At 40.6% G+C, this 24,360-nt stretch overlaps 1 protein-coding gene and 1 long non-coding RNA gene across 5 annotated transcripts in view; one reads left to right on the plus strand and one right to left on the minus strand.

Moving 5' to 3' along the window:
- Positions 1 to 701: 701 nt before the first annotated feature.
- LOC119475213 lies at positions 702 to 10,066 on the minus strand. Its single transcript, XR_005203736.1, has 3 exons — positions 9,931 to 10,066; positions 2,300 to 2,401; positions 702 to 839 (listed from the first exon to the last, which is right to left on the minus strand). It is a non-coding gene; the product is annotated as an uncharacterized LOC119475213 (long non-coding RNA).
- The window catches only part of LOC119475212 (spectrin beta chain, non-erythrocytic 1), a 51,298-nt gene continuing 36,891 nt past the window's right edge, over positions 9,954 to 24,360 (plus strand). The window contains exons 1-2 of one of the 4 annotated variants that reach the window (XM_037747695.1): positions 9,954 to 10,489; positions 22,694 to 22,881. In XM_037747695.1, the coding sequence (XP_037603623.1) occupies positions 22,725 to 22,881 (157 nt within the window). In that variant the 5' untranslated portion in view covers positions 9,954 to 10,489; positions 22,694 to 22,724. The remainder of the gene's footprint in view (positions 10,490 to 22,693; positions 22,882 to 24,360) is intronic. The other 3 variants (XM_037747696.1, XM_037747697.1, XM_037747699.1) reach the window with 3 other exon arrangements.

Below are 24,360 nucleotides of genomic sequence, written 5' to 3' on the forward strand. Positions count from 1 at the left end.
GGCTCATTCTAAGCTAGCAAAAATACAACGATTCTTAGTTTCAGGTGATTGTACACAAATGAAAACATAGTTATGAATATTATATTCCATTTCTGCTAATAGATCTCCCGAATCCTACACACTGTTCCTTTAATTTGAATCTCAGATCTCACGCCACCTCTCGTTTTAATACAGAAATGTGTTTCAAAGATCCATCTGGTATTCCTCTTGTTTACTTCAGCCCATTCAATATTTGCATACTACAGGAATACCATAAGAACTTTTACATGTTACGGTATTCCCCCTTTACATTCCCATTTAGGTCCACATTCTTTCATGTTTAATTCTAAATTGACGTCATCTGATATTGTATTTTCTAACCACACATCGTTGATTTTGTGTTGTTGTACAGTTTGTCCGATGGATCAACAGCTTCTGTAAGAATGGTCCCTGTCCTCCCCCCTGTTTATTTGTTGATGTAAAATATGAGAAACCTGAAGTTTTTGTATAATTTGACATGTGCACCTAAGTGACTTTAAGCTAGAAAAAGAAAGGTCAAGCACTTAGCAATGAAAATAGTGGGAATATTTGCTAAACGTAGCTTATTCCGGAAAACCAAGAAAGTTTGACGTTTGTTGTCATGAGTGCTGCATCAAAGTATTTAGAAAACCAAAGACGCTGTTGAGATAAATTTGATTAAAAAAAGAAGATGCCAACCAGTGTGTTGTGTTTGGACCTGCTATGTTTGGTTCACTCATGAAAACAGAGCAGACGGACACATTCAGAGTTCACATGTAGTCAGTTTGAGTAGTATGGGGGAACTGCTCTGTGGATGATTCAGTGTTGCCTCTCAAGCACGCCTAGAAAGCAAATAAACACAGCACATTGCAGGGTTTCCATAGGTCTTCCATTAGCTTCGCTTCTTTACTCTTTTTACTTTTACTGTTACTTCAATGTACAAATCTGTTACATTCATAAACTGAAATAATTTAACACATTTTGGTTGTTAGCATGCTGTCTTGATAGGACATTTTGTATTACTGAAAGTGTTATTTTTCTCCTTTACAGACATCCTACAGCATTGCACTGGTTATTTGAATCAGGTATTTTGCAGCATAAAGACGCATTTTGTTTTTATTTTAGTGTGGGTGTAGGTCAACTTTAAACAAAATACTAATAGAGTGCTGAATATGGGAGAGTAGCTCACAAAGTCCACAGATGACATCAGCTACCTGACGAACAGCACCATCTTGTGGCCTCATTGTGTTACTATAACTACCTTCCAGAAACCTCCGGGAACACAAGCTGGTGTTCAGCTGTACTATGAAACCCAGTTTTACCAGATATTTCACACAAGACCGATTTGGTTGGAGTCACAGAGTTTGGTGGTGGTGGTGGTGGTGTTCACTTAGCTGGTGATATTAATGCCAACAAGGCCAACTGGGTCTTTGTATCTGGTCCTGTCTGTGTTAGGTCACCGAGGCAGGCCCAGATGCTGTTCATCCATGAACCCTCTTTAAGGACTATAGGTGAGTGTCCACACAGTGACACCCATGATGAGCTAAGTTCATAAGATACTGCATTTTTATACAACACGTCAAGTGTTTCCCACCAGTGGAGAATGAATTTGTGGCGGGTGACCCCCTGCACAGGGAGGGTCATGTGCTGCTGAAGCATTGCAATCACACTCAAAATGTCTCTAACTTCCAATTAGAAATAATAAAATACATTTTATAGATAGGAGATACTGTAATATGGTGACATTATATGATGACCCAACTCTTTGGCTCTTTTGCATCCTAAATCACAATGTATTTATCATTGTTGCTATGAAATAGCATAACCACGAATTCACAGATATCAACCTGATTTCACACATTTCCGCCTACACTTCAGTGGAAAATAGACAGTAGTTTTGACTTATATTTGTAAGCTGATTGTCATGTGCTGTGATGTGAAGCCAAACAGTACAAATGAGGTGAGTAAGAATCGTCTACATGTAACTCATCCAGAGGGCAACCTCCGGGTCTGAGAAGTGAAGCCAATGTAGAAGTGCCTTAAACTTGCATTCTTTCTAATAGCCAGCAGGGGGTGACCCCTCTGGTTGCAAAAAGAAGCCTGATTGCATAGAAGTCTATGAGAAAATGACCCTACTTCTCACTTGATTTATTACATCAGTAAATGTTGTAAACATGAGTTTATGGTCTCAATCTCTAGTTTCAAGTCTTCTTCAATACAGCATGATGTTCATTTAGTAAATTATGGTCCCATTTAGAGTCAAATAGACCATAAAGCAGGGGATGCTTTAGGGCATGGCTACCTTGTGATTGACAGATTGCTACCACAGTGGTGTCCGGTCTGGGCGTCTGATTCACTTAGCAACACTTATTTCTTCAGCACCGTCTTTGGATGACCGCAGGACCTGAAATGAAAAGACAAAGAAGACCCAGAAGAACCCGAGGATGCAAACCGAGATGAAGCCCTGTTTAACAAATGGTAACTTGAAAAAGTAAAATGTCTCCATATATACTTTATGTTTACAAATATACTTTTTACATATTGAAACTTATTAACTATGCAAAAATATGCTTCCACACATGATGAAAAAGCTCTCCACTTTTATTTGTAAGGTTTTATACCACTCAGTTTTGACAAAATAAGTAGATTCCTCCACAACAGTGTTTCCCAAACGTTTTCACATCAGACACTCAAGCACAAAAAAAACCCCAATTAATTATGGCCCCATTTCAGCAATTAATGTGATAATTACACTCGAGTTCGACAGGTTAAAATGTCTCACATCCAAGTGATTGTAACATAATTTTCCTTGATTGACTCAAACAACTTAAAAAGCCATCCCTTATTTCTATGCAAATTGATGACTCAAAAACAATTTAGTGTCTTTATCATGAATTAAAAGACCGTTATGCACACATTACTACAAAACAAAACAAATGTCCCCTTCCATCGGTCTTCTTTCTCCAGTTCCTAATTATATCATTTAATACAGTTTGAATTTAAAGTAGTTATTTCATCAGCAAGTCATCCCTAAACTAGGCTGTAAAAAGGGGAGTAAAAAGATGAGACTTCACTCCTGCTGAGACGGTCCATGAGTCACAACACCACCAAGGCATCTATCTGTGTCTCCCTGAGCTGGGACTTGTTCATTGATCTGGATCTTTTATTTTTGACCTTATTTCTTTGTGGTCAAAGAGAGATAGCTTGTTCTTCACTCAATCTTGGATGATTTTGTAGTTATATATTATATTTATGGAGTCAACATCACACCTAATGTGTGATTTAATTGTGATTCGTTCATGCAGCTTTCTGAGTGAAAAAATGATTACTGATGTCCACAATGATCTCAGAAGATGTTGTACAGCTAATACAGTGACAATACACAAATGCACAGTGTCTCCCTTATTAAACCTCAGTGAGTTCTATTCTGTAGGTTTTTTCAAGACTAGAAAAATAAAACAAACCCTTCTAACAGCCTGTTTTTGCAGCCCGTTGGAGCGTATACTGAGATTAGTGGTAAACTGTCAATGAGGAGGGTGCAGATTGTTTGCAGCGAGCCTGTTCATATTAGGTTTGAGCACAGACCATTTATCAAGTGCACACAAACCTGCTGCACTCGATTACCTTGTCTTCTAGTGGTGTCACACAATCTGTCCCACAGTGTGTGATTTTAACTTAATTGTTATAGGTTTTCTTGCTTTAAATTGACGTTTTCTAACAAACATTTAACCAAATCAATAGCCATAGTGTGACCTCTTCAATATATTCTTTCCCACACATTTAATCTTGCATGTCAAAAACAGATATTACCAATTTTCTTAAAAATGGGGCAAAAATGATCCACGAGATGTTCCACTAGAGGGAGCTGCTTGTACATCTGTGCAGTACTGAATGTGCCTCCCATCAATCTAACTGGGTTTACACCATCAGCAGCAGCATGTCTGCACTGTAGTGTAGTCAGCTCTGGTTGCAAGATGATAAGGCTTATATTTCTGAGGTGGTGAGATACAGTAAATCTAATGGATAAGGTATCAATATACAAAAACCCCACTGTCCCTGCAAGACAGTAAATGCGCAATTTGTGCAAATTTTTCTTTATTTCAACACACAGTAGGTGTTTTATTTATTTATAGAAAAATAAATGCCTTTTGGAATGAATCTGTTTTTACAGATTGAATGTACACTGGCTGAAGTTCCTTCAAGAGCCATAATGGATTGATGAATTGTTCAGGACAATAACTTTTACAACATGTTTAATGTTTTAATTATTTCCAGACATGTACAGACAAATCTATATGGCCATAGTATACACAATATACTATAATAATATACACAGTTTTCATGAAGTCAGTAAGCATTATCACCACACTGTGTTCACTCACTGTGATGTGCAGATCGCAAAAAAGATTCATTTTATGAGCTCCAATACAATTAAAATTGAGGTATTTTTCATTTCTGCCTATATTTTCATCCAAATGGGTCTGAAAGCTTCCACAATCTGGTTTTGGTCTGACATAATGAACGTAATAGTTTCAAGAAGCAGTTTGAATCTAACATTATGAGAGGTGCATTCCCCTTTGCCGTGTTTAGGAGACACTGTAGATGTGTTGTGGATGGGCTGCCACACCTGTTGTGTTTTCTGATTATTCTCCACCTGGAAATGCTCTCAAGCAACATGTGAGTGAAACCATGACGTTATCATGTGATTCATGTTAATGGCTCGTCTGCTGATCTGCACGCCAAGAAAATGGGTGTAATAACTCACCAAGCTGTCTGTGTCCCTATAGAGATGGTATATACTCATCCTGTGAGCTCAGTGAGTCACGTTGCACCATATTGGCACCACAGCTCCTCACTGCCCTGGTTTCATTCTGTCGAATTATTATATAATTTTAAACTGGAACAGCAGGGTGACCTCCAGCAACTAGTTTAGGGAGAGAGAGAGATAAGAAAAGGGATGGGAGAGAGAGAGGGGGGAACAGAAATAGCACAGGTGTCCTTGGGAGATGACTCAAAAGAGTGGTCGGGGGATATAAATATCCTTTAGTAGGTCGCACTGACCGAACTATAACCCACTAGGTACCGGTGGCTGTTGACTGCAGCTGTGAAACTTTCTTCTTTGTTGGTCAAATACAGCTTAGGTTGACTTTGGAAGTTTGGGGACAAACGTGACATAACGTAACATAGCAAGATGAGGATGGCATCTTGTAATGACTTGCAAATTTCTACATCTAAGGATTGTATTGAGTCAGAATAGTCGAGTTTGTATGGTCGCTGCATCTTTAAAGTTCGTCAACCTGTCGCTTCAGATCAGTTCAGTCATCAACATCTCTGCCATTGCAATGGTTGATTTATACAAAGTGTGGAAGGAAAAGAGGGGAGCTATTTAATTCAGAAAACAGAGGGAATTCTTTCGCTTTTCTCCATTCAACAGGTCCCCTCCATTTGTCTTTGTGCTTTTTGTGCATTTAAAGACTTATCAAAGTGTCACAAACAGTTTGAACTATAACATTTCTGTGAGACAAATGAGGAGTGAAGCTCATCTGCGATATCAAAGAAAGATTTCCACGCTGGCCAAATTTGGAAGAGGACTTGCTATCAGAGCATCAGAGGTGTTGCTAATAATAAGGAAACAAACCCAGCAGGGCAGCCTTATAGGGAGGGAGCACATCTGCTAAAATAAAGTAGCATGTAAAGATGAATTATGCTCTTGGGAAAAAGGGTACCGGTCTAAAGTAATCTACCCAGTGTTAATCAGTAAACTTTATGGGGCTACAACTGTAGAAGCTACAGGAGTTGATTGTGAATTGTGCTTCTTTCAGCTTGTGTCTGTCGCTGCCTCAGACACTTTATTTAAGGTCAGCGCAGAGACCCCCTCCACTAACCCGAGATTGGAGTCATGCGATTCAGATTTAAGGCTGGGTATATCAGTCACATTGTGTTGGGTGGGGGGGGAGGTCGGGATAATAGAGATCATGTCCACCCGGCTGTGAAGCTATACAGTCACACCAACTTTAGCCCCCCAACTCAGTGCACACACTAATGATGACCCCACCCCGCCGGGTCCCGTCTATAGTGAGCAGACAGAGAGGGGGTTTAGCTCAAACTGCTGCAATCTGCAGAAAGCACTGTGCTGGACACACTCTGGCAGCCAGTGGCAGCCTTATATCCTTGCACTCAGCTCTTTCCCTTTGTCATGGTGGATTGTGGATGAGCTCTCTGCTGGGGTGTGGGTCTGTGAGCAGGGGTGGGGTCTGGGGCCGGGGGCGTAAACAGGTTGTGTGTGTGTGCGCGCTAGCACACATACCCACAGCTCAAATGAGTAATTTTTGGAGCCCTGCAGGGCTTTTTTTTTTTAGCCTTAAACACTACTGTACACATCTGGACAGAGAGCCTGATGTGTGTTTACACTGTACCCTTCAGGAAGTAAAATGTAAATCCACCTGAACTTGAGTTTTTCCAATTTTAAAAAGGAGAGGTTGTACCAGACCGACATAAATCAATGTAAAGTCTTTTCAAGAGTATAGGTTTTTAATTCGTTTTGCTCAGATGATGTTGTTTTTTTTGTTTTCCATTAGATAAATAAGATAAACAAAATGTCAGATGTGAATTAAAATCAGTCTCACTGAATAGTAATTGAGGTAAATATTAGATTAAAATATGTAAAAAGTAATTCTATCAGAATGTATCCTGAACTGACCCTGAACTGATTGAATGTAGGAGAATAGCCTTGTTACATACTCTAATTGCATATGACAGTAAAAATGAGTCAACAACAAAATCCAAAAACTTCAGTTAAAATCATGTAAAAATATTATTTAACCTTAAAGGTAGGGTCGACGATGTTGGAAAGCTAGCATAATTTGAAAGTAGCATCGCCTCAGGAGATCCGTCTGAACCGACCCCCTCCCCTCGGGGCTCCTTCCAAGGCAACACCCATCACACACATGCACGAGCACCGCCGCATTGTAACTACTTCACAGACACAGAGCGGAGAGAGGACCTCAACTCAACACCACTACCTCATGACAAGTAATCGCGGCAGTGCTACTTTTGGCTGAGTTTTCTCTTCCATTCTCCGGTAAACGTGTGGCGGCGACCCGCTTTGAGTTCAGGCTGGTGCACGCCAAGGGTAGAGTACGGGCAGGGAGGCAGGGAGGCATCTGATTGGTTCTTTCTAAGCGGACCTCGAGGCAGTGAGTGGTAGACATTTTTACAGGATTACAGCAGCTATAGATGACGGCTCTTTTCCGGTCCTTCTTCAGAGCTCATCAGTAATGGATCGCTGTCAGGGTGTAAAGACCATTTCAACCAATATAACAAATAGTGTAGACTGGAGAACATCGTCAACCCTGCCTTTAACTTAACCAGTGTTGTTTCTCTAAAAGCATTTCTCCCTTTTTAGGGATGCCCAGGTCACAGTTTCACACATTCACATGCCCACAACAACCACAATCTGATCTGTTGGCCACTGAGTAGCACTGCTGGAGCAGTTGGCGGTTAATGGCCTCGCTCAACAGCCCCACATCAGAGACATGGCCTCATTTTATTTTCGTTATCAAGCTTTTCTTTCATAAGTCTAGCTGATACGGCTTAAAATGTAAGACAACAGTATTCTCTTTGAGGTACAAGGTCCCCTTTCAAACCGTCCCTCACCTTAGTTCAGCCATCCATCAACCCCGCTGAAATAAGTCTGTTGAGTCAGGTGCTTAGTGCAATACACATTTTTGAGCAGTGACAAATTTGCTCAAATGTGTTGATAGTGCAAATCAATAGCATGCCATTGATGCTATAGCTGCTATAGTCGGAAATTTCCTGCCCACTCTGAAAGCTTCAACTACAATAATACTCTCACAGCAAAAAATGCAAAACACTAGAACCACACTAACACAGCAGAGCTTTTTCATTACCACTAACTGCTCATAATGAGTAGCATGCTATTTTCTAAACTGCTCAGCCCTGCCGACGAGACCCATCATCCCATAAAGCCCTCGCCACCACCACTTTGTTGGTTCAGCACCACCCATGCTCACAGATACACACCCTATAGAGAGAGAGAGACAGACACAGTGCAGACAGAGGACGCAAAGACACAGATATAGGCTAATTTAGGTGTTGGGAGTTTGGGTGCCTGTCTTCAGACCACCAGCATGAATGAGTCCCTCTCTGGATCTTTTCTAACTCAACTGCAATAACCATCAAATCACTGCTCACATTTACTATGCCGTGCAACAGAGAAAAGCTCCTGGTCCCTGGCATGAGGACCTTCCAGGGCGGCTTTATGAATAACCCAGATCTTGGTGACTTGCTCGATGTCACACACCAACCAGGTGCTGCATAGTGTCTCAGGAATAATTTAGTGCAACGGCAGTTCTCAGAGATAAAATGCTAAAACAAATGGAGGGAAAACCTGAAAAAAAGACATCAAGATTGTGGTGTTTTTGATTTCTAGAAATAATTTGTGACTCAATGTGTGAGTGCTGATATGGGTGAGATCTTTGAATGGATCCCGATAAAGTAATCCTGTAGTATGGCTATAGTAGGATATATGTATTTGTATAAACTACTAGGGACAATTACTGTTTTTAATGACATTAATGAGTTGAATCCAAGGAGGAGACACCATATATACTGTATATATTAGGGCTATCAACCCCTTTGAAAATGGCCATGATAATTTTTCCTGGACAAAATGTAGCTTAAGTTTGGGGCGTTATTTAGCCTCCTTTGCGACAAGCTAGTATGACATGGTTGGTATCAGTGGATTCCTTAGGTTTTCTAGTTTCATATGATGTCAGTATCTTATTATATATATATTCTATTTTTAATATATCCTGTATCCACCAGTTACAAAGGAGATAGAGAATTTGAAGCTGAGGACCAGTGATGGGCTGCAACCCCATGTGGATTGAAGGTGATGCATTCAATGTTAATCTGAATTTTTTCCATGCTTGCATTTTGTGGCATTTCCTCATTAAATTCATTGACTGTTTGCAAGCAAAAAAAACGGTCAGTGTGTCAGTGTGCTGACTTGACTGTGATTTGCCCAAAACTGCATGTGATTATCATAAAGTGGGCATGTCTGTAAAGGGGAGACTCGTGGGTACCCATAGAATCCATTTTCATTCACATATCTGGAGGTCAGAGGTCAAGGGACCCCTTTGAAAATGGCCATGACAGTTTTCCCTTGCCAAAAATGTAGCGTACGTTGGGGGTGTTATTTAGCCTGTCAAGCTAGTATGACATGATTGGTACCAATGGATTCCCTCGGGTTTTGTAGTTTCATGTGACACCAGTCTCTTCCCTCTAGCTTTAAAACTGAGCCTGTTACAACATAAAAAGTTGTGGTCAGAGGTCAAGGGACCCCTTTGAAAATGGCCATGACAGTTTTTCCTGGACAAAATTTAGCTTGAGTTTGGGGCATTATTTAGCCTCCTTTGCGACGAGCTAGTATGACATGGTTGGTACCAATGGATTCCTTAGGTTTTTTAGTTTCATATGATGTCAGTATTGTGTTAACTTTGACAGCCTTATATATATATATTCCCTTTTTAATATATACTGTATCCACCAGTTACAAAGGAGATGCTCAAATGGTCTGCAAACCCCATGTGGATGGAAGGTGATGCATTCAAAGTAAATCCGAATTTTTGCCATGATTTCATTGTGTAGCATTTCCTCATCAAATTCAATGACTGTTTGCAAGCAAAAAAAGGCTTGTCTTGAGATACAAAACTGTGAATGTGAACATTTCAGTTTTAGCACCAGGGACAGCACCAGATATAGAGAGAGCAGGAGCAGCAGAGCATCTTCTCTTCTCAGCAGTTATTGTTGAGAATATACTGAAAAAAACATGTGACTGTGAAGGGTCAGCACCCACCCACACACCAACACACCCACCTCCACCACCCCCCTACGCACACCCCTACCTACCTACCACCACCACCACCACCACGTCCACTGTTGTCTTTCTTCTCCCTGTTGAACGGGAGTCCAGGCAGCAGGCAGTGGGAGTGAGTGAGGTTAACGGACGGACCTTTCTCTGGATGCTCGGCGGCTGCGGTGGGGGGGAAGAAGAAGAAGAAGAAGAAGAAGAAGCTGCTGCGGATATCCGTCTCATTACCTGCCTCTGAAACCTTGAACACGGGCTCTTCTCGTCGTTTTTCTTCTTCCCCCGCTTGTGTGTGAAAGCGAAATATAAACGCCTGGTTTCGTAACGCGGTGCACCTCCGCTAGTAGCAGCAGCGGAGGAAAAAAGAGCCGTTTTTTCTCCTCGAGGATGCGGATTTAACGGTTATCTGCGTTACCTGGGAGATTTAACCGTTAGAATTTGAACGTTACCTGGGAAATTAAACCGTTAGAATTTGAATTTAGTGGCTCGTGGGCGGTTGCTAAGGGAGATACTGTTCATGTCTGGTGAGATATCACACACGGTGACTCGGTAGTTATATTAATATATCTACAGCCTCTGTAACAGAAGACTAAATAAGTGGTAAGTTATCTTTTTATTTATATTTATCACCACCACCTCCACCATCACCACCATCACCACCAGTTAGCTAATAACAAAGCTAGAGAGAGATAGGAGAGGAGAGTCTGTGGTGATATTCAGGTGCTAGCCACTGCTACTAGCATCCAAAAGCCAACAGATAACGTTATTTGTATGGCAGCTAATGCCATTTTTTTGAAAACTCTGAAAGAGATGCTACTTCAAATAAACTCATAAATAATTCTGGTTTGTTAGCTGCCTGATTGAGAAGTGTATCATGGTCGTTATTGGGGGAACCATCCCTCTGCATGTCTGTCTCTCTCTTGCCTTTGTTTGAACTGATGTCAGCCACATTTTATCTGCGTGTCTTCTGTCTCTGTCTAACCAGCCAGCCAGCCAGCCAGCCTGTGGATCTTTTCATTCAACATCTGCTTATTAAACCAACCAAGCTTGGTTAACCTGCCCGTTAACCAGGTTATCATTGCATTGATTAATATGTTGGTATATAGTGCTGGCATCTTGTTTAAGCTGCAGCTTTTCGACATAGTGGGCTGTGTGGCTATGTTATGATAGGACTGAGATTTATACTGCGTGCCTGGCCTAGACTGTGAGTCATAGCAAGGGATGCATCAGGTAAAAGTATGTCCTACAAGCAAAAGATCATTGAAAACAAAGGCCAGTGAACACAGTCAATCAGGCGTTTTGAGAGGATAACTCCTAATTTACAGATATAGAGATCTGACATCTGCTGGCTACCACGTGTAGAAGAAGCATGTTTCATGGCCCAGAGAAATCAGCCCATTGATAAAATGGGAAAAGAAAAGAAAAACACATGAGGGACTGGCGTGCATAGTAATTCAGTTAAAAAGCATCATAATGGATGATTAAAATTAGATTTTTTTTTGTCTACAATAGATGGCAGGTATCACCCATCATTATTGGTGATGAAGGGTTATATTTTAAGATTATTCTCTGATGATTTTTCTGAAATCTATAGGAGAAATCAGAAAAAGAGCTGAAACACTGTTAATGCATTTTGAGAGAATAAACTCCTAATTTTGCAGCTATTGAGATCTGACATTTGCCGGTTATTACGTGTAGAGAACCATGTTTTATGGCCCAGAGACATCAGCCCATTGATAAATAAATGTTATTGTGACAGAAAAGAAAAAAACACATGGGCGATGGGCGTGCATAGTAATTCAATTAAAAAGCATCATTATTGATGAACCATTTGTGTTTTTAGTTTTTTTGTCTACAATAGATGACTGGCCTAGACTGTGAGTCATAGCAAGGGATGCATCAGGTAAAAGTATGTCCTACAAGCAGAAGATCATTGAAAAACAAAGGCCAGTGAACACGTTGTTTTGAAAAGTGCAAGTCTATCAGTCATTTTGAGAGGATAGCTCCTAATTTTGCAGATATTGAGATCTGACATCTGCTGGCTACCACGTGTGGAAGCATGTTTCATGACCCAGAGACATCAGTCCAGTTTTTTTTTGGCTACAATAGATGGTATCACCCATGATTAAGAGTAGTTATTGGTGATGAAGGGTTATATTCTAGGATGGTCAATTATATTTTGATGGTTTTCTGAAATCTGTAGGAGCTGGAACACTGTTGGAAAATCCTGTACAGTAGTTAAGGGGTATAACATTGGCTATGGCCAAGTGGGAAAGCCCCTCTTACATGCAAAGGGTTGACCAACTTGTATCAGTGATGGCATACTCTTCTTGGCTGTAACACCTGATAGTGGGCCAGGGAATGGTTAGATGTTTTTTCAAGGACACTTTTGGTTAATTAAAAAGCATCATTATTGATTGATTTGAATTGTTTTTGTCTACAATAGATGACAGGTGTCACCCATGATTAAGAGTAGTTATTAGTGATGAAGGGTTATATTCTAGGATGGTCAATTCTTATTTGATGGTTTTCTGAAATCTATAGAAGAAATAAGAAAAAGACAGCTGAAACACTGTTGGAAAATACTGTATAGTAGTTAAGGGGTAGAGGGATAACATTGGCTATGACCAAGTGGGAAAGCCCCTCTTACATGCAAAGGGTTGACCAACTTGCATCAGTAAAAAACATCTTCTTGGCTATAACACCTAATAGTGGGCCAGGGAATGGTTAGATGTTTTTCAAGGACACTTTTGGTAAGAGCTTTTGTTGTTTTGTGGAACTAAACCCAATGGCCTCTCCATTACAGGATGGCCATTATTCTCCTATGTCAGTGGTTCCCAATACAACACACATCAGGTTTTCAGCCCACTTTATATTCAGTGACTGATTTACACATTGATTGCAAACTGAATGCAATAAATTGCAGTTGTCTAGAAGGTGGGATCGAAAGCTAGGGGTTCATTCTGTTATGTTGATAATGCCTCCTCATTCTCCCCCTATACCTCCTCCATTCCTGTTTGGCCAAGAAAGTGGTTTATGTGGAAGACTAGATTTGACAGAATTATATCAATACATTTTTAAATATAGATATATGTATAACTTTGACATCTAAATAAGCAATTAAAACAATTACCCAATCATGTTAGCAATTAGGTACGATTGTTTTCTGTTTACCCATGTCTATTGCTTCCCTTTATTTCTTTCTATACATTCTTAGTGACTCCTGTTTAGCAATTTCCCACTTGGAATCTTTTTATTTCGTACTAGGGTTTGCGGAATGGCTCTTTTTCATTCATTTTATTATTTAGCAGCAAGATATCACCACTGTGATAAGAACTATCACCTTGGATTTTAGCTACGATATTCTGCAGCTTGTATGTTTTCTTTTTCTGAGGGGGGTTGTATTAAAGCCAAAAGGTAATTCCAAAAATGTATAATATTACTAATATTATTAGACGAGCTTGAGTAAAAAAAATAGTAGATGCCAATTTATTTTGGACAGATTGAATTTTTCAAATATATCACAAATCAGCCATTTTTAATTGCTGTATAGAACACATGTAGGCTATGTAAACTTTAAATTCTAGTAATTAAAAGAGCTAATGTATCTGGTTACTCTAAAGACAGCCAATAAAGGATTCATTCATTGAATAGATATGTTAGATTTACACAAAATTCCCCACAGAGTAGCCGGGCCTGGTTTCATTAAGTTTGGAATGGTACCACCAGAGGGCGACATGATGACTTTCCCCCTCCTGTTCACCTTGTTGTAATGGTGCTCATGGAGCGTTGCCTGTAGGCAGCATTAGGGGTACAGTTAAAGCAGGCCACAAACAGTACGTTTAATAATTTATGACGTCCCTTAGGAGCTGTGGCTGAAATCTAGCCGCAGAGGCCTGCTGTGATATGACTAAACACCAAATGGGGAGATTACAAGGAAAATAACATTGTGTAATTGTGCATGAAAACAAACAGTGTGCTTGGAATAATTTATCAACAATTGTGCAGTTCTTATGTCTCTTTCATGGCTTACCCAGACATCAGCCATGAGGAGCCTTCCTTCAGATTTTTATGGACAATCTGCCAAACACACATGGGACTGAATCTTCCTGTGAGGAGTAATACAAATACATTTGATTGTATTTGATAAACTTGCAGATTTATCAGATATATATCCAAATTAGAAGCTCATGGCGCCATCCATGGAACTGAGTCTTGTTGTTGTTGTTGATGTTAATTATACACGCTGGTCGATTCGAATACTTCATCAGTACTTCAATCAGAACACATATTTATGAGTTTAAAAAGTGTCTTTTCATATTTATGGAGTTACTCATACTCACTTACTGCAGGATGTGTGTTTCTGTGATTGAAGTTCTCTCTGTTATATAATTAGGAAATGCTTATTGATCCAGTTAGCACTGCATAGTATTTCCAGGAAGAACATATACCGAAACAAACTAGATAAATGCACCAACATCCTTTTTTATCAGACTGTATAGTGTGTTTGTTGATAATTCTTGCCTCCTAGTCAGATCATACCTTGTTATTGTGTTCATGGCCACAGGTTGAGATGATAGACGGATGAGATACGGCTGTTAGGTGGCTGGCTAGATGAACAGCATTCAACAATGGAATGGGGCTGTGAATGTGGGCCCCCCATAGTGCTGATTCTCAAAATCCCTCTTGAACAAGCTTTTTTTTTTAGTTCCTGCTATTCACACTTTCATTGTGCTGCAGTGAACCATATCACTAACCCAGCGTACGCCTTGTGTAAATAAATAGTGCTGCTTTCTGATGTGCAGTTCTTCATTTAACATTTCGTTTTGTGGAGTACAGTGCAAAGTTGATATTGGCAGTTATTTTCCGCATTTATTTATCCAGTCTTTCACACCGGTTGTGTCCGATGTAAACCCCCTGAAAGCGATACTGTTGTCATGTGTGCCCTGTGTTGTGAGGCCAGAGTGACATTGATGAGGACTTGAGGTTGAATTGCTTGTTTTTTTTATCTGCTGCCATAAAATGAACAATTGAAGAGGCACTTGGCTCTCCATCCTTAACTGTGTGAGAGCTACCGTTGAACAGAAAATAGACACAGCTTTGGAAAAAGAAAATGCATATAATAAAAAAAGGTTAATAGGTTTTACTATTCTGTAAAAACAAGTTGGATCAATTCAGATAGGTTTGTCAAGATAAGACTAATAAAATTGGCCTTCTGGAGACACATCTAAGGTTTTTTTCAGTCACTAGACCATACCAGTTTATTTTCAGAATTTTAAAAAGTAGGTCATCAGCATGAATATCTTTAAAACAGAGCGAGGCAGTACAGTATGTAGATCATCAAAATAACCCCCATAAAAACAAATTTTGTACAATATAAGATTTATTTTATTTTAAAACCAACTGAGGCCAAATAAACTGTCCTGAACAACTATGTCATCTGCTTAAATATGCATTTAGTTTTTTAGATAGCTGTATCATTAATATAAATGGCAAATTATCTTGCATCTATAATTTAACAGCAGCCAATGAGTAAAGTAGATCAAAAGTTATTTTAGGGCTTTTAATAGCATTTACATTCCATAGAAAAACATAGTTGGCATGCAGTTTTTTGCTCATACTACAGGCTACACATGCATACTCGTGTCCAGCTTTCCATGATAATTATTATAACTGTAGTGCACTGGTTGGAATCACAAACACAGCTAAATGCTCAATAGTTCAGGGAGAGGGCAGTCCTCTCATCTCCTCTATTTTTACTAATGGCAAAAAAGTAGAGGGGGACAAAGAATAAGGGCATTACAGGGGCACAACATGGCAGCAGCCAGGAGCTGGACATAGCCACACGGCCATCTGGGAGGCATGCTTGGTTTTTCAAATTGTATTTACAGTATGGCACCTCATGTACTATTACAGCTATTGACGATATGCTCCTAATAAATAAATCCACCTTTTTTTAAGGATTAGGTCATTGGATGGACTTTGTTTTACATTCAGTGCCTCTTGCGTGGGCAGATTTTTCATGCAGAGGCAGAAATTCTGAACAGTTGTTGCACACACCCCCTCATGAATCTGAAAGATGAATATCTCACTGCCAATTCAATATGGAGCGATGCCAATCAATTCTAACATTTCTGATTTTGACCTAGGCCAGCTTACCTTATCTTTACACGACCACTATAGACAACATCTGGCTGGTGATTTGAATTACGCCTCAGACCTTTAATGCATGCTATCCTCCAGTCTAATCCCAATGTTTCCTGTTTTAGTCTACTGTTAAACTGGCAACCAAATGAACATATTTTATCAAATTGTTGAAGTAGTCATTGAGTGGACATTGATAAACTGTATGAAACTCCAGCAGACAGGCAAGGTAAAGCTAAAAGAACATAAAACTCTTGCATATTGCACCTTTTTTTAAGGTCTAGCGAAAGAAAAGAAAAACGAAACCAAAAATATAAAGCACCTCGGATGCAAAGGTTAAAAACATCCCACACATGCACAGACTGTTGCTGTTGGGGCGTTAGGATTTGTAGAGAACAACAGATGGTTTGAGTGAGCCATTCGATCAAACCTGCATCAGCATCACTGCACACAGTAGCGGACCTGTAGGCATGCTGACAGTGCTTCCGCTTGCTCTTGGTCTTGTGTGTTTTAAAATGGCAAGAATCAATCCGCGGTGGATTAGCCTGATCTGCATGAATATTTCATTCACTGATGTTTTTAATTTGGATTTCTGGCAGCCTGGATATTGATGCTGCCACTGTGACTTCCAGCCAAATGTACTTCAAAGCGCAGGCCAAGCTCGGGACTCATTCAGCCACAGGAGCAGCAGCCACAATAACTTTTGCCTTGCTTTGTCCAAGCTGTGGCAGATCTGAAGCTAAATGGGATATAAAGTATTGCTATTATAAATAGGCTAATGCTTTGGGTGGGACAGAATTTGCCACAGTGGGAAAGAGGTTATGAAGATGTATCTGGTGTATTATCCAGACTTCCCTGTTAAGCAATGTTACACCTCTTTAAACTTATGAGGTGCATATTATTTGTATCAGTGGGATTCTTCAGGAAATACATTTGAGAGCCTCTCATTGACAAAGACAAGCAAGTGCAGCTTGGATATGAGGTGTAGGACGGTCATTGTTTACAAATCAGACACTCCTTCCTTGTCCATGGAGTTGCTAAAGGATATAGTAGTACCTCAGTCTGATGTCGTGAAGTCCTTCTTTCCTCATCCCTCGACTAATAAGAAAGTTGTAAATGTTAATAGATTTTGATTAGAACTCTTGAAGTGAAAGGAACTGTCTTTCTGACAAAAGAATAAAGTTGCCAGAAATGCTGTATTCTACTGATTGTATTGAAATCCGGTGTAATTTGACATATATTATGTACCATTGTGCTTTATACAGAGCTGGTACCCAAAACCGAAGTAACATGTCTATGTCCATGTGTGGAGGGTATGCTGGCAGCTTGAGTGTTTGATGAATGTGATGCTACAGGTCAACAAAGGACCTCTGCGGTCCTATTCAGCGGGGCATTCAGGCCAGGATCAGCAGCCTGCGGAGGGGCCTCTGATGCATATGTGCCTCTGGCTGCCTCATCTCTGCAAACAGGAAAGGCATGAAACGGCTGGCCTCAACTCTCTGCTGACTCCTCCATTGTATGGGGCCAGTTTGGCGGAGCAGGCTTTGTGCGATAAATTTGGGGATCTGCCTCCCCCACCCTCCAGGCTCGTCGGAGTATGACAGGCAGGCAACACAGAGGTGCCACCTCAGTTTAAATTCATTAAAATTTGTTTATTTGAAGCTCTTGGCTGCTTTACAGTCATTTACAGTAGAATATTTAAAACTTAATAGTTGTGTATTTTGTGTATCATATGTGGCTTTTGGTAGGGGTTGTATGGCGAGGCTGATGGCTCCTTTGTTTGGCATTACAGGGTGTGGTTGTGTGTGTGTGTGTGTCTACCCTATTCCCCTGGTGCACGGTGGCAGTGTGGCTGGCTAATGTGCACAGGCCTAATTCCCTGCAGGCGACTGATTGTGGGCTCTATTTCTCTTTTCCTCTCTCGCTGATTAACGGGTGCAGTGACAAACAGACCAGCTGGGCGAATGGAAGCATCTCTGGGAGGGGAGGAGGAGGAGGAGGAGGGTTGGCGGAGAGAAGAGAGTGGTGGCGCTGCTGCCTATCACGCCGCTGCTGGCTCTGCCCTGCTTTCTTCACCGGTGTCACTCTGCTGAGAGCGATAGTCTGATGCGCGTCTGCCCAGTCAGAAGCTGGGGTTTTCGCCTTGAGGCATTCCTCGATGGCCCACTTTCGCTCTTCCCTTTTTCAGAAGCACTTTTCTTCTGAACAGTCACACTTATGGTACATGTCCCGCTCTCCTATTTTGAGTTTAGAGAAAGAGTGCTGTCATGTTTGAAAAGGCTAGATCCATGTAAGCCAATGACGGCTACGTGACAGACCTAAATCTTTCATTACATTAATGTGTGTCTTTTGTCACCATTTGTGGATTAGACCTTAAGGGGATTTTCTTTCATAGAACCCCTTTATGCCCCCCCCTTTTGTGCCACATCTGTCTGACTGCCTGGCTGTCTTTTTTTTTTTCCTGATATGAGCTGTATTGTTTGAGGTTGCATTGCAGTAGCTTTGGGGCTAACATCTGATGTCTCTAGAAGATTTGTGTATGGAAGAAATTTGACTCCAAAGGCTCCTTCTATGCCCTTTTAGCTTTGCAGAGCAGGGTTACAGTTTAGAAGTTATTTTCTGCCTCTGATTTGGTTTCTCTCTGGGAGGCAATTGTACGTCACTCAGGCTAGCATGATTGTAGGTGTTGAACCGACCCGTTTTGTGTGCTGAATACTGATACACACATGCTGAGTGGGTGCATTTGTGTGCGTGTGGCTTTTAGAAGCACTGTGGGTGTGTGTGTGTGTGTGTGTGTGTGTGTGTGTGTGTGTGTGTGTGTGTGTGTGTGTGTGAGGTTGTTGTTGTTGGTGGTGGCGCTGTTGGGGGTGTAATAGGTCAGCTCAGCTTGCATGTGTGGTTTCTTGCCTGTTGTGTGTAGGAGGATGAGTACAGTAGCTTGTATCATAGTAGGTCAGGGGATTGTTTGTCTGATCCATTGAGGGGTGATTAGTGCAGACACTGAGCCGAGCCTCCTCCTACCGACAATAAGGGGAGGGTTGCCCTCGATTTACTACTGCCAGACTCTTGTGACCTCACCGGTCCTGCCCCCCGTCCAACCCCCACCTTGGTCCACTCCCACAGACAGATTGTCATGGACTTCATTGCTGTCGGGCCAATCCTGGATGGTGTGCCCTGTTTGTGGCTCTTGCTTTCCTGCCGTGACGTTTTGGTTATTTAAGCTGCACGGAAATCTTTGTCAGCCGCACCACACCACAATCAGCCGCATGGTGTTGGTCTGCCTGTGCTTTTATTTATTTCTTTTTTATTAATTCGCCCCATAATTTGTCACAGTGACGTTGAGGGTGAAAAAGGTGAGGGTGGTCAAAATTGATTTTTGCAGACTGACTGTGATTATTGTTTTTTGAAAATATTCAACATATAAATGAGGGACACAAGAATAAACACACTGACTACACACACACTCTCAGGGGGGTCAATGCATTAGCCAAGTCCTGGGGTGCCAGTGAGTGGGGAGTTGACAGGTCGGGGGGCAGTGTGGAGGCGTTGTTCTGCCTTCTTGTCTAATCCCTGCATTTAGTTTCTATTCCCAGCCACTTCTTAATCTGCCACTAATAGGATTTGCCAAGCTTTTGTTTTATTTTTTTTTATAGCTAGAATGTGTGTGTCTTGTTTGACTTGTCTTAACAATAGTAAGGTGTGTACTGTAGGGTTGGGGTGATGGAGAATGCCATGACGTCTGATGATTAGAATAAAAAAAGACAACAGAGAAATTTGATACCAAGGTCTATAGATGTAAAATCTATAGAGTGGTACATTTATTTCTATGTGAAAGACAATTTTAATGTATTTTATTACATAGCGTATTAATGTTCAAGTAGCTGTTGTATTGCATAGCAGAGTAAGATATGTTTGACTTCAATAAAATCTCAGCCTCTCTGGTTGATAAAATCATATTTGAAAACAAAGCCCAATGTGTCCTGGTGGTCTCTAAATTGCATACCACTTAATTTGCAGCCTCCCTGGTTCGCTTGTGGCTATGAACCTTTGTTGCATCTCGTCCCCCTCTTTCTCACTTGTTCCTTGTCTGCATCTATACTGTAAACTAGCCAATAAATGCAAAATTGCAAAAAGATAATCATTAAAAAACAAATGACACAATAAAGCCAAATAATGTGGCTGAGTCACACATTAGTGGCCCCTATGCTATCGATAACTACTATGACTGAACTCTCCCTTCTTGCAGTTTTAAGACAGAATAGCTAACAGTGCTACAAATGGATTTAGGCTTTTTAAATCTGCACCCCCTCATTCCCCCTCTTTGAAACTAGGCTCAACAATGCTAATGACTGTCCATTATGTGTGTTTTTTTTTGCATTTAATGATGCAATGAATATATATTGGCCTAACTTAGCTGAACACTGGCAGTGTATTGATAGGTATCGGTTCTGGCAGCTGTCTGCTATCGATCTCCAGGTTTGATTTAGAGGATGCATTGGTTTTCATGACATGATTAGTCCAAGAATGGTCCTTGCAGACACATTACTGACGGCCTTACATTCAAACAGATAAATCATTGTCATCAGCCGTTATCGTGTTTTTCAATCACACCTCAAGGAAAAGAACAGAGCCTCATTAATGTGCGATGTACTGTATAGCCGGCCCACTTATTTATCTCCTCTAGAGCACCGCCTCATTTGTTGCCTAGAATCTCTTCCTTCCAGCTTCTCACTGTAGTACAACGTAATCTAACCTAGACTAAACTAAACTCATCATGACAGACGTGATGGAGAGAGTTTATATGATCAAAATGTGAGGACTACAGTTTCTGTGCATTAAATGAATGAATGAATTGAACCTTGAACCAAAGGACAGGGTTAGCAGTCCTCAGTCAGCCACAGCTACTAGACACAACAAAAGATAAACTAACCAGCATTAGCAAACTGACTGCTCAACCTTGTCTATTAATCTGTTCAATGCTCTTAAACAAATGGCCCCAGTAAGTTAATGGATGTCTCTGGTGGGGGGTTTAATCTTAATGTAAACCCCCCAATGGGTGTCAGTGCATAATACTAAGGACAGGATCTGTCTGGTCATGTGCAGTCAGTGTTGTATGTTTTATTAAACAATGGGGTGAAATCGTTAAGAAACATTATTATTGATAGACCATGTTTGAGGTGTGATGTATAGGAAATCTATTCAGACTTGGTATATTTAAATATATGTAAATAAAAATATCTGATTTACTTCCCGGCTGCTGTCAGCTGAACTATTGGGTTAACATCCCTTTATCTGTGTGAAGCTGAGGATCCATCAATATTACCACGCTTTTAATGAAGACAAGAATATGATGTTATGAGGATATGATGTTTTTGACATAATAGTTTATACGGAATTTTATGTAGAAGCAGTTTGTGGCAGCCAGTTGGGTATGTACCTGCATATTAGTGATGTGTGAGTGTCTTGTGCAGACAAGAACTTGTGCTGCACTTCATCTCAATAATTGTCACCACACCATTAAAATGAATAAAGAGGACACGACGCATTTGCTTCTGGCTCAAGTTAAAATCTGTCAGCAAAATACAGAGACTCATCCAGTTGGAGGAAAGGCGGGTGGGGCTGACCTCCTTTTTCATGAAGTATTGATTGTTGCCATATGAGGGTACCCTTGTTGTTATAACTGGATGCTGAGTTAGTACAAACAGCAGGATAAGGAGGGATGTTGCATGGCTAGCAGTGAGTGCAAGGACGGGGTCGGACCGAGAATATAAAGTGTTTTATTCTGAGGGGTTTCGACCACTAGTAGGGCTATTAAGCAAGGTTTTGATGAGCAGGTCCCCATACTATTGTATTCTACCAGTATGTGCACAAGGATGCACTTGCACAAGCAGTACAGGGAACCAAAGCACAACTGGATGATACATTGACATAATATTGATTTTTGTGACATAAGATGGGTATTGTTTGGAGATTTTGATTATTGTAATGTTGTGAAACAGTTTTCTTCCTCTTGTGACTCCCTACTAGTTAGAGAACAGGCATTTCCAAGCTTATTTGACTCTCAAGCTAAGTCAAATAACCAATGAATGTCACTTTCTGTTAAGTTATCATATCCATATTTCTAACGCTATCAAGCAAACTTTGTTCAGTGGAACTATCTTCTGAAATCATCAACAGGCGTCCTTGAATATTGCTGCATTAATACAATACATATCGATATATTATTCAGGCATTTATGTGTGTGTGTAGCTTATATAGGTTTTGCGGATGTGCAAGTCAAGATCTTATCAGTGCAGATTGAGATTGTTTCTGCCTTTTACACTCAGTTGCCCTGGCATACAGTTATATTCAATTATTGGTTGTCTAACTGAACAACTTCATGACAGTTGCTGAACTTATCGCAAAGTTTTTTATCTCCTTAAACACTGGCAGTTGGACTGTCTAAGCTGCTATTTGCATATGACTGTCCTTTGAGCACATAAAACCTGAGTGCAGCTGCAAGGCTGTACGGAGAGTGTGGGTGATGTGTGTTAGAGCACATCATCTGGCCTTCGATGAAATAGATTCTCAGTTCCCAAACATTAGCTCGCAAACATTTCAAGGTCAGTCTTGTGAAGCACTGACTTTGGATGCTTTTGTGTCTCCGTGTCTGAATTGTAGGTTGAATGTGTTTTCCTCCAGCCTGGACACCATGAGCACCATCTCGCCGACGGACTTTGACAGCTTGGAGATCCAGCAGCAGTACAATGACATCAACAACCGCTGGGACCTGGCAGCAGAGACTGACTGGGATAATGAGAACAGTTCAGCACGCCTCTTCGAGCGCTCACGCATCAAGGCTCTTGCAGGTACGCTACACTTCAGGCCCCACCAATGTCGAAGTGTGCACAGTGTCGACATGCACCTATGTGTACTGTAGATGTGCGATGATGAGTAGTGAGTCCATCAGGTGGTGGTCACAGCCCATCCTGCAAATGTTACTAGAAATCTTTGAATATTGAGGTTATTTTACCGTTTTGGTAATAATATAATAGCATGTGTAGCAGTCTCCACCGCAAAGTTACAGTAAGCTGCAAAATGAAATGAGCAAAAGTAATTTATTATCAAACCATTAGCTATGACTGATGGACAAATTGCTCTGCGGGCTCCATTTAATCGTTCTGAGCTGAATATTATGATGTGAATGTTATTATGACAATTCAGTCAAAAGACTTAACAAGTAAACTATCAAATGTAAGTCTAAGAAACATTCAGCAAAATTGAGTAATTATTTTGGACTCCATCAAACAAATTATTATTACTGTTAGAGCATACTGATTGAAATCCTGCTGTATTTCATATAAAATCATCAGAGTGTTACATTTAAAGATGATGACATTGCATAGTTTTTAGAGAGCGTGATTGGAAATATATTTTACTTAATTTTGGAAATCTTTAAAATTGTGCCGTAAAAAAGTGCTGAAACATACAAAACGTGGGGTTAAGTTAATCAGCGCTTTAAATATAATCAGTAAAACTTAGTATTTGTACATTTCCACCTGCATTTTACCATCTCAACAAGAAATGTATTAAACAGTAGATTCAGCTGTTTGGTAATGCCAAAAGCTTTCAGCTGTATAGTGGCTCTGTTAAAAAGGCATTCTTACTTTATCTGTTTCACTCAGACTGACACACTCTTGTGGCAAGGCAAAAAAAACAACAGTATCATGAGTGGGCATTCGTAGGGATGACTAACTCTAGCAGGCACTCTATAGATGGACAGGTAGAAACTTGCTAGCCTAGCAGCATTAAGGCTAGAAACACAATACATAAAATAACATGATTGTGTTCACCCTAAATGTGACATTTAGAGACAAAATCACAGACTAATAGTAATTTGCACAGATCTAATGAGGCTCTGTAGACTGAGGACTTTATTATTTTCTGTCCCAAAAGACACAATTCTCTCTTTATAGGGCGAGACAGAAATACTTCCAAAAGGAGGACAAAGCCAGGCAGCTGTATATTCAATTCAACACAGAGCAATAAGCGGTGATGGAATGAGGTGTTGAGACGAGACTTTAGGGCAACTGTAGGTGTGGTGAAAGTCCTCCATCAATATAGCAGCCATCTAAAATGTTCATAATGTGGACGCCCAGCTTGAAACCAGGACAGTCCCGCACAAACCGGGACGTCTGGTCACCGTACTTTATTCCCCACCTTACTCGCCTGCCCTTGAGAGAAATTGTGCAAATGCGTATCTGTTGGGCAGCCTATCCTGCTGGAGGCTCAAACTAATGTGACCCAGGTGAAAATCCTGATGGCTCTATTAGTTGTTGTAGTACATC

The sequence above is a fragment of the Sebastes umbrosus genome, chromosome 17 (genome assembly GCF_015220745.1).
Source record: "Sebastes umbrosus isolate fSebUmb1 chromosome 17, fSebUmb1.pri, whole genome shotgun sequence".
NCBI classification, from domain to species: domain Eukaryota; kingdom Metazoa; phylum Chordata; class Actinopteri; order Perciformes; family Sebastidae; genus Sebastes; species Sebastes umbrosus.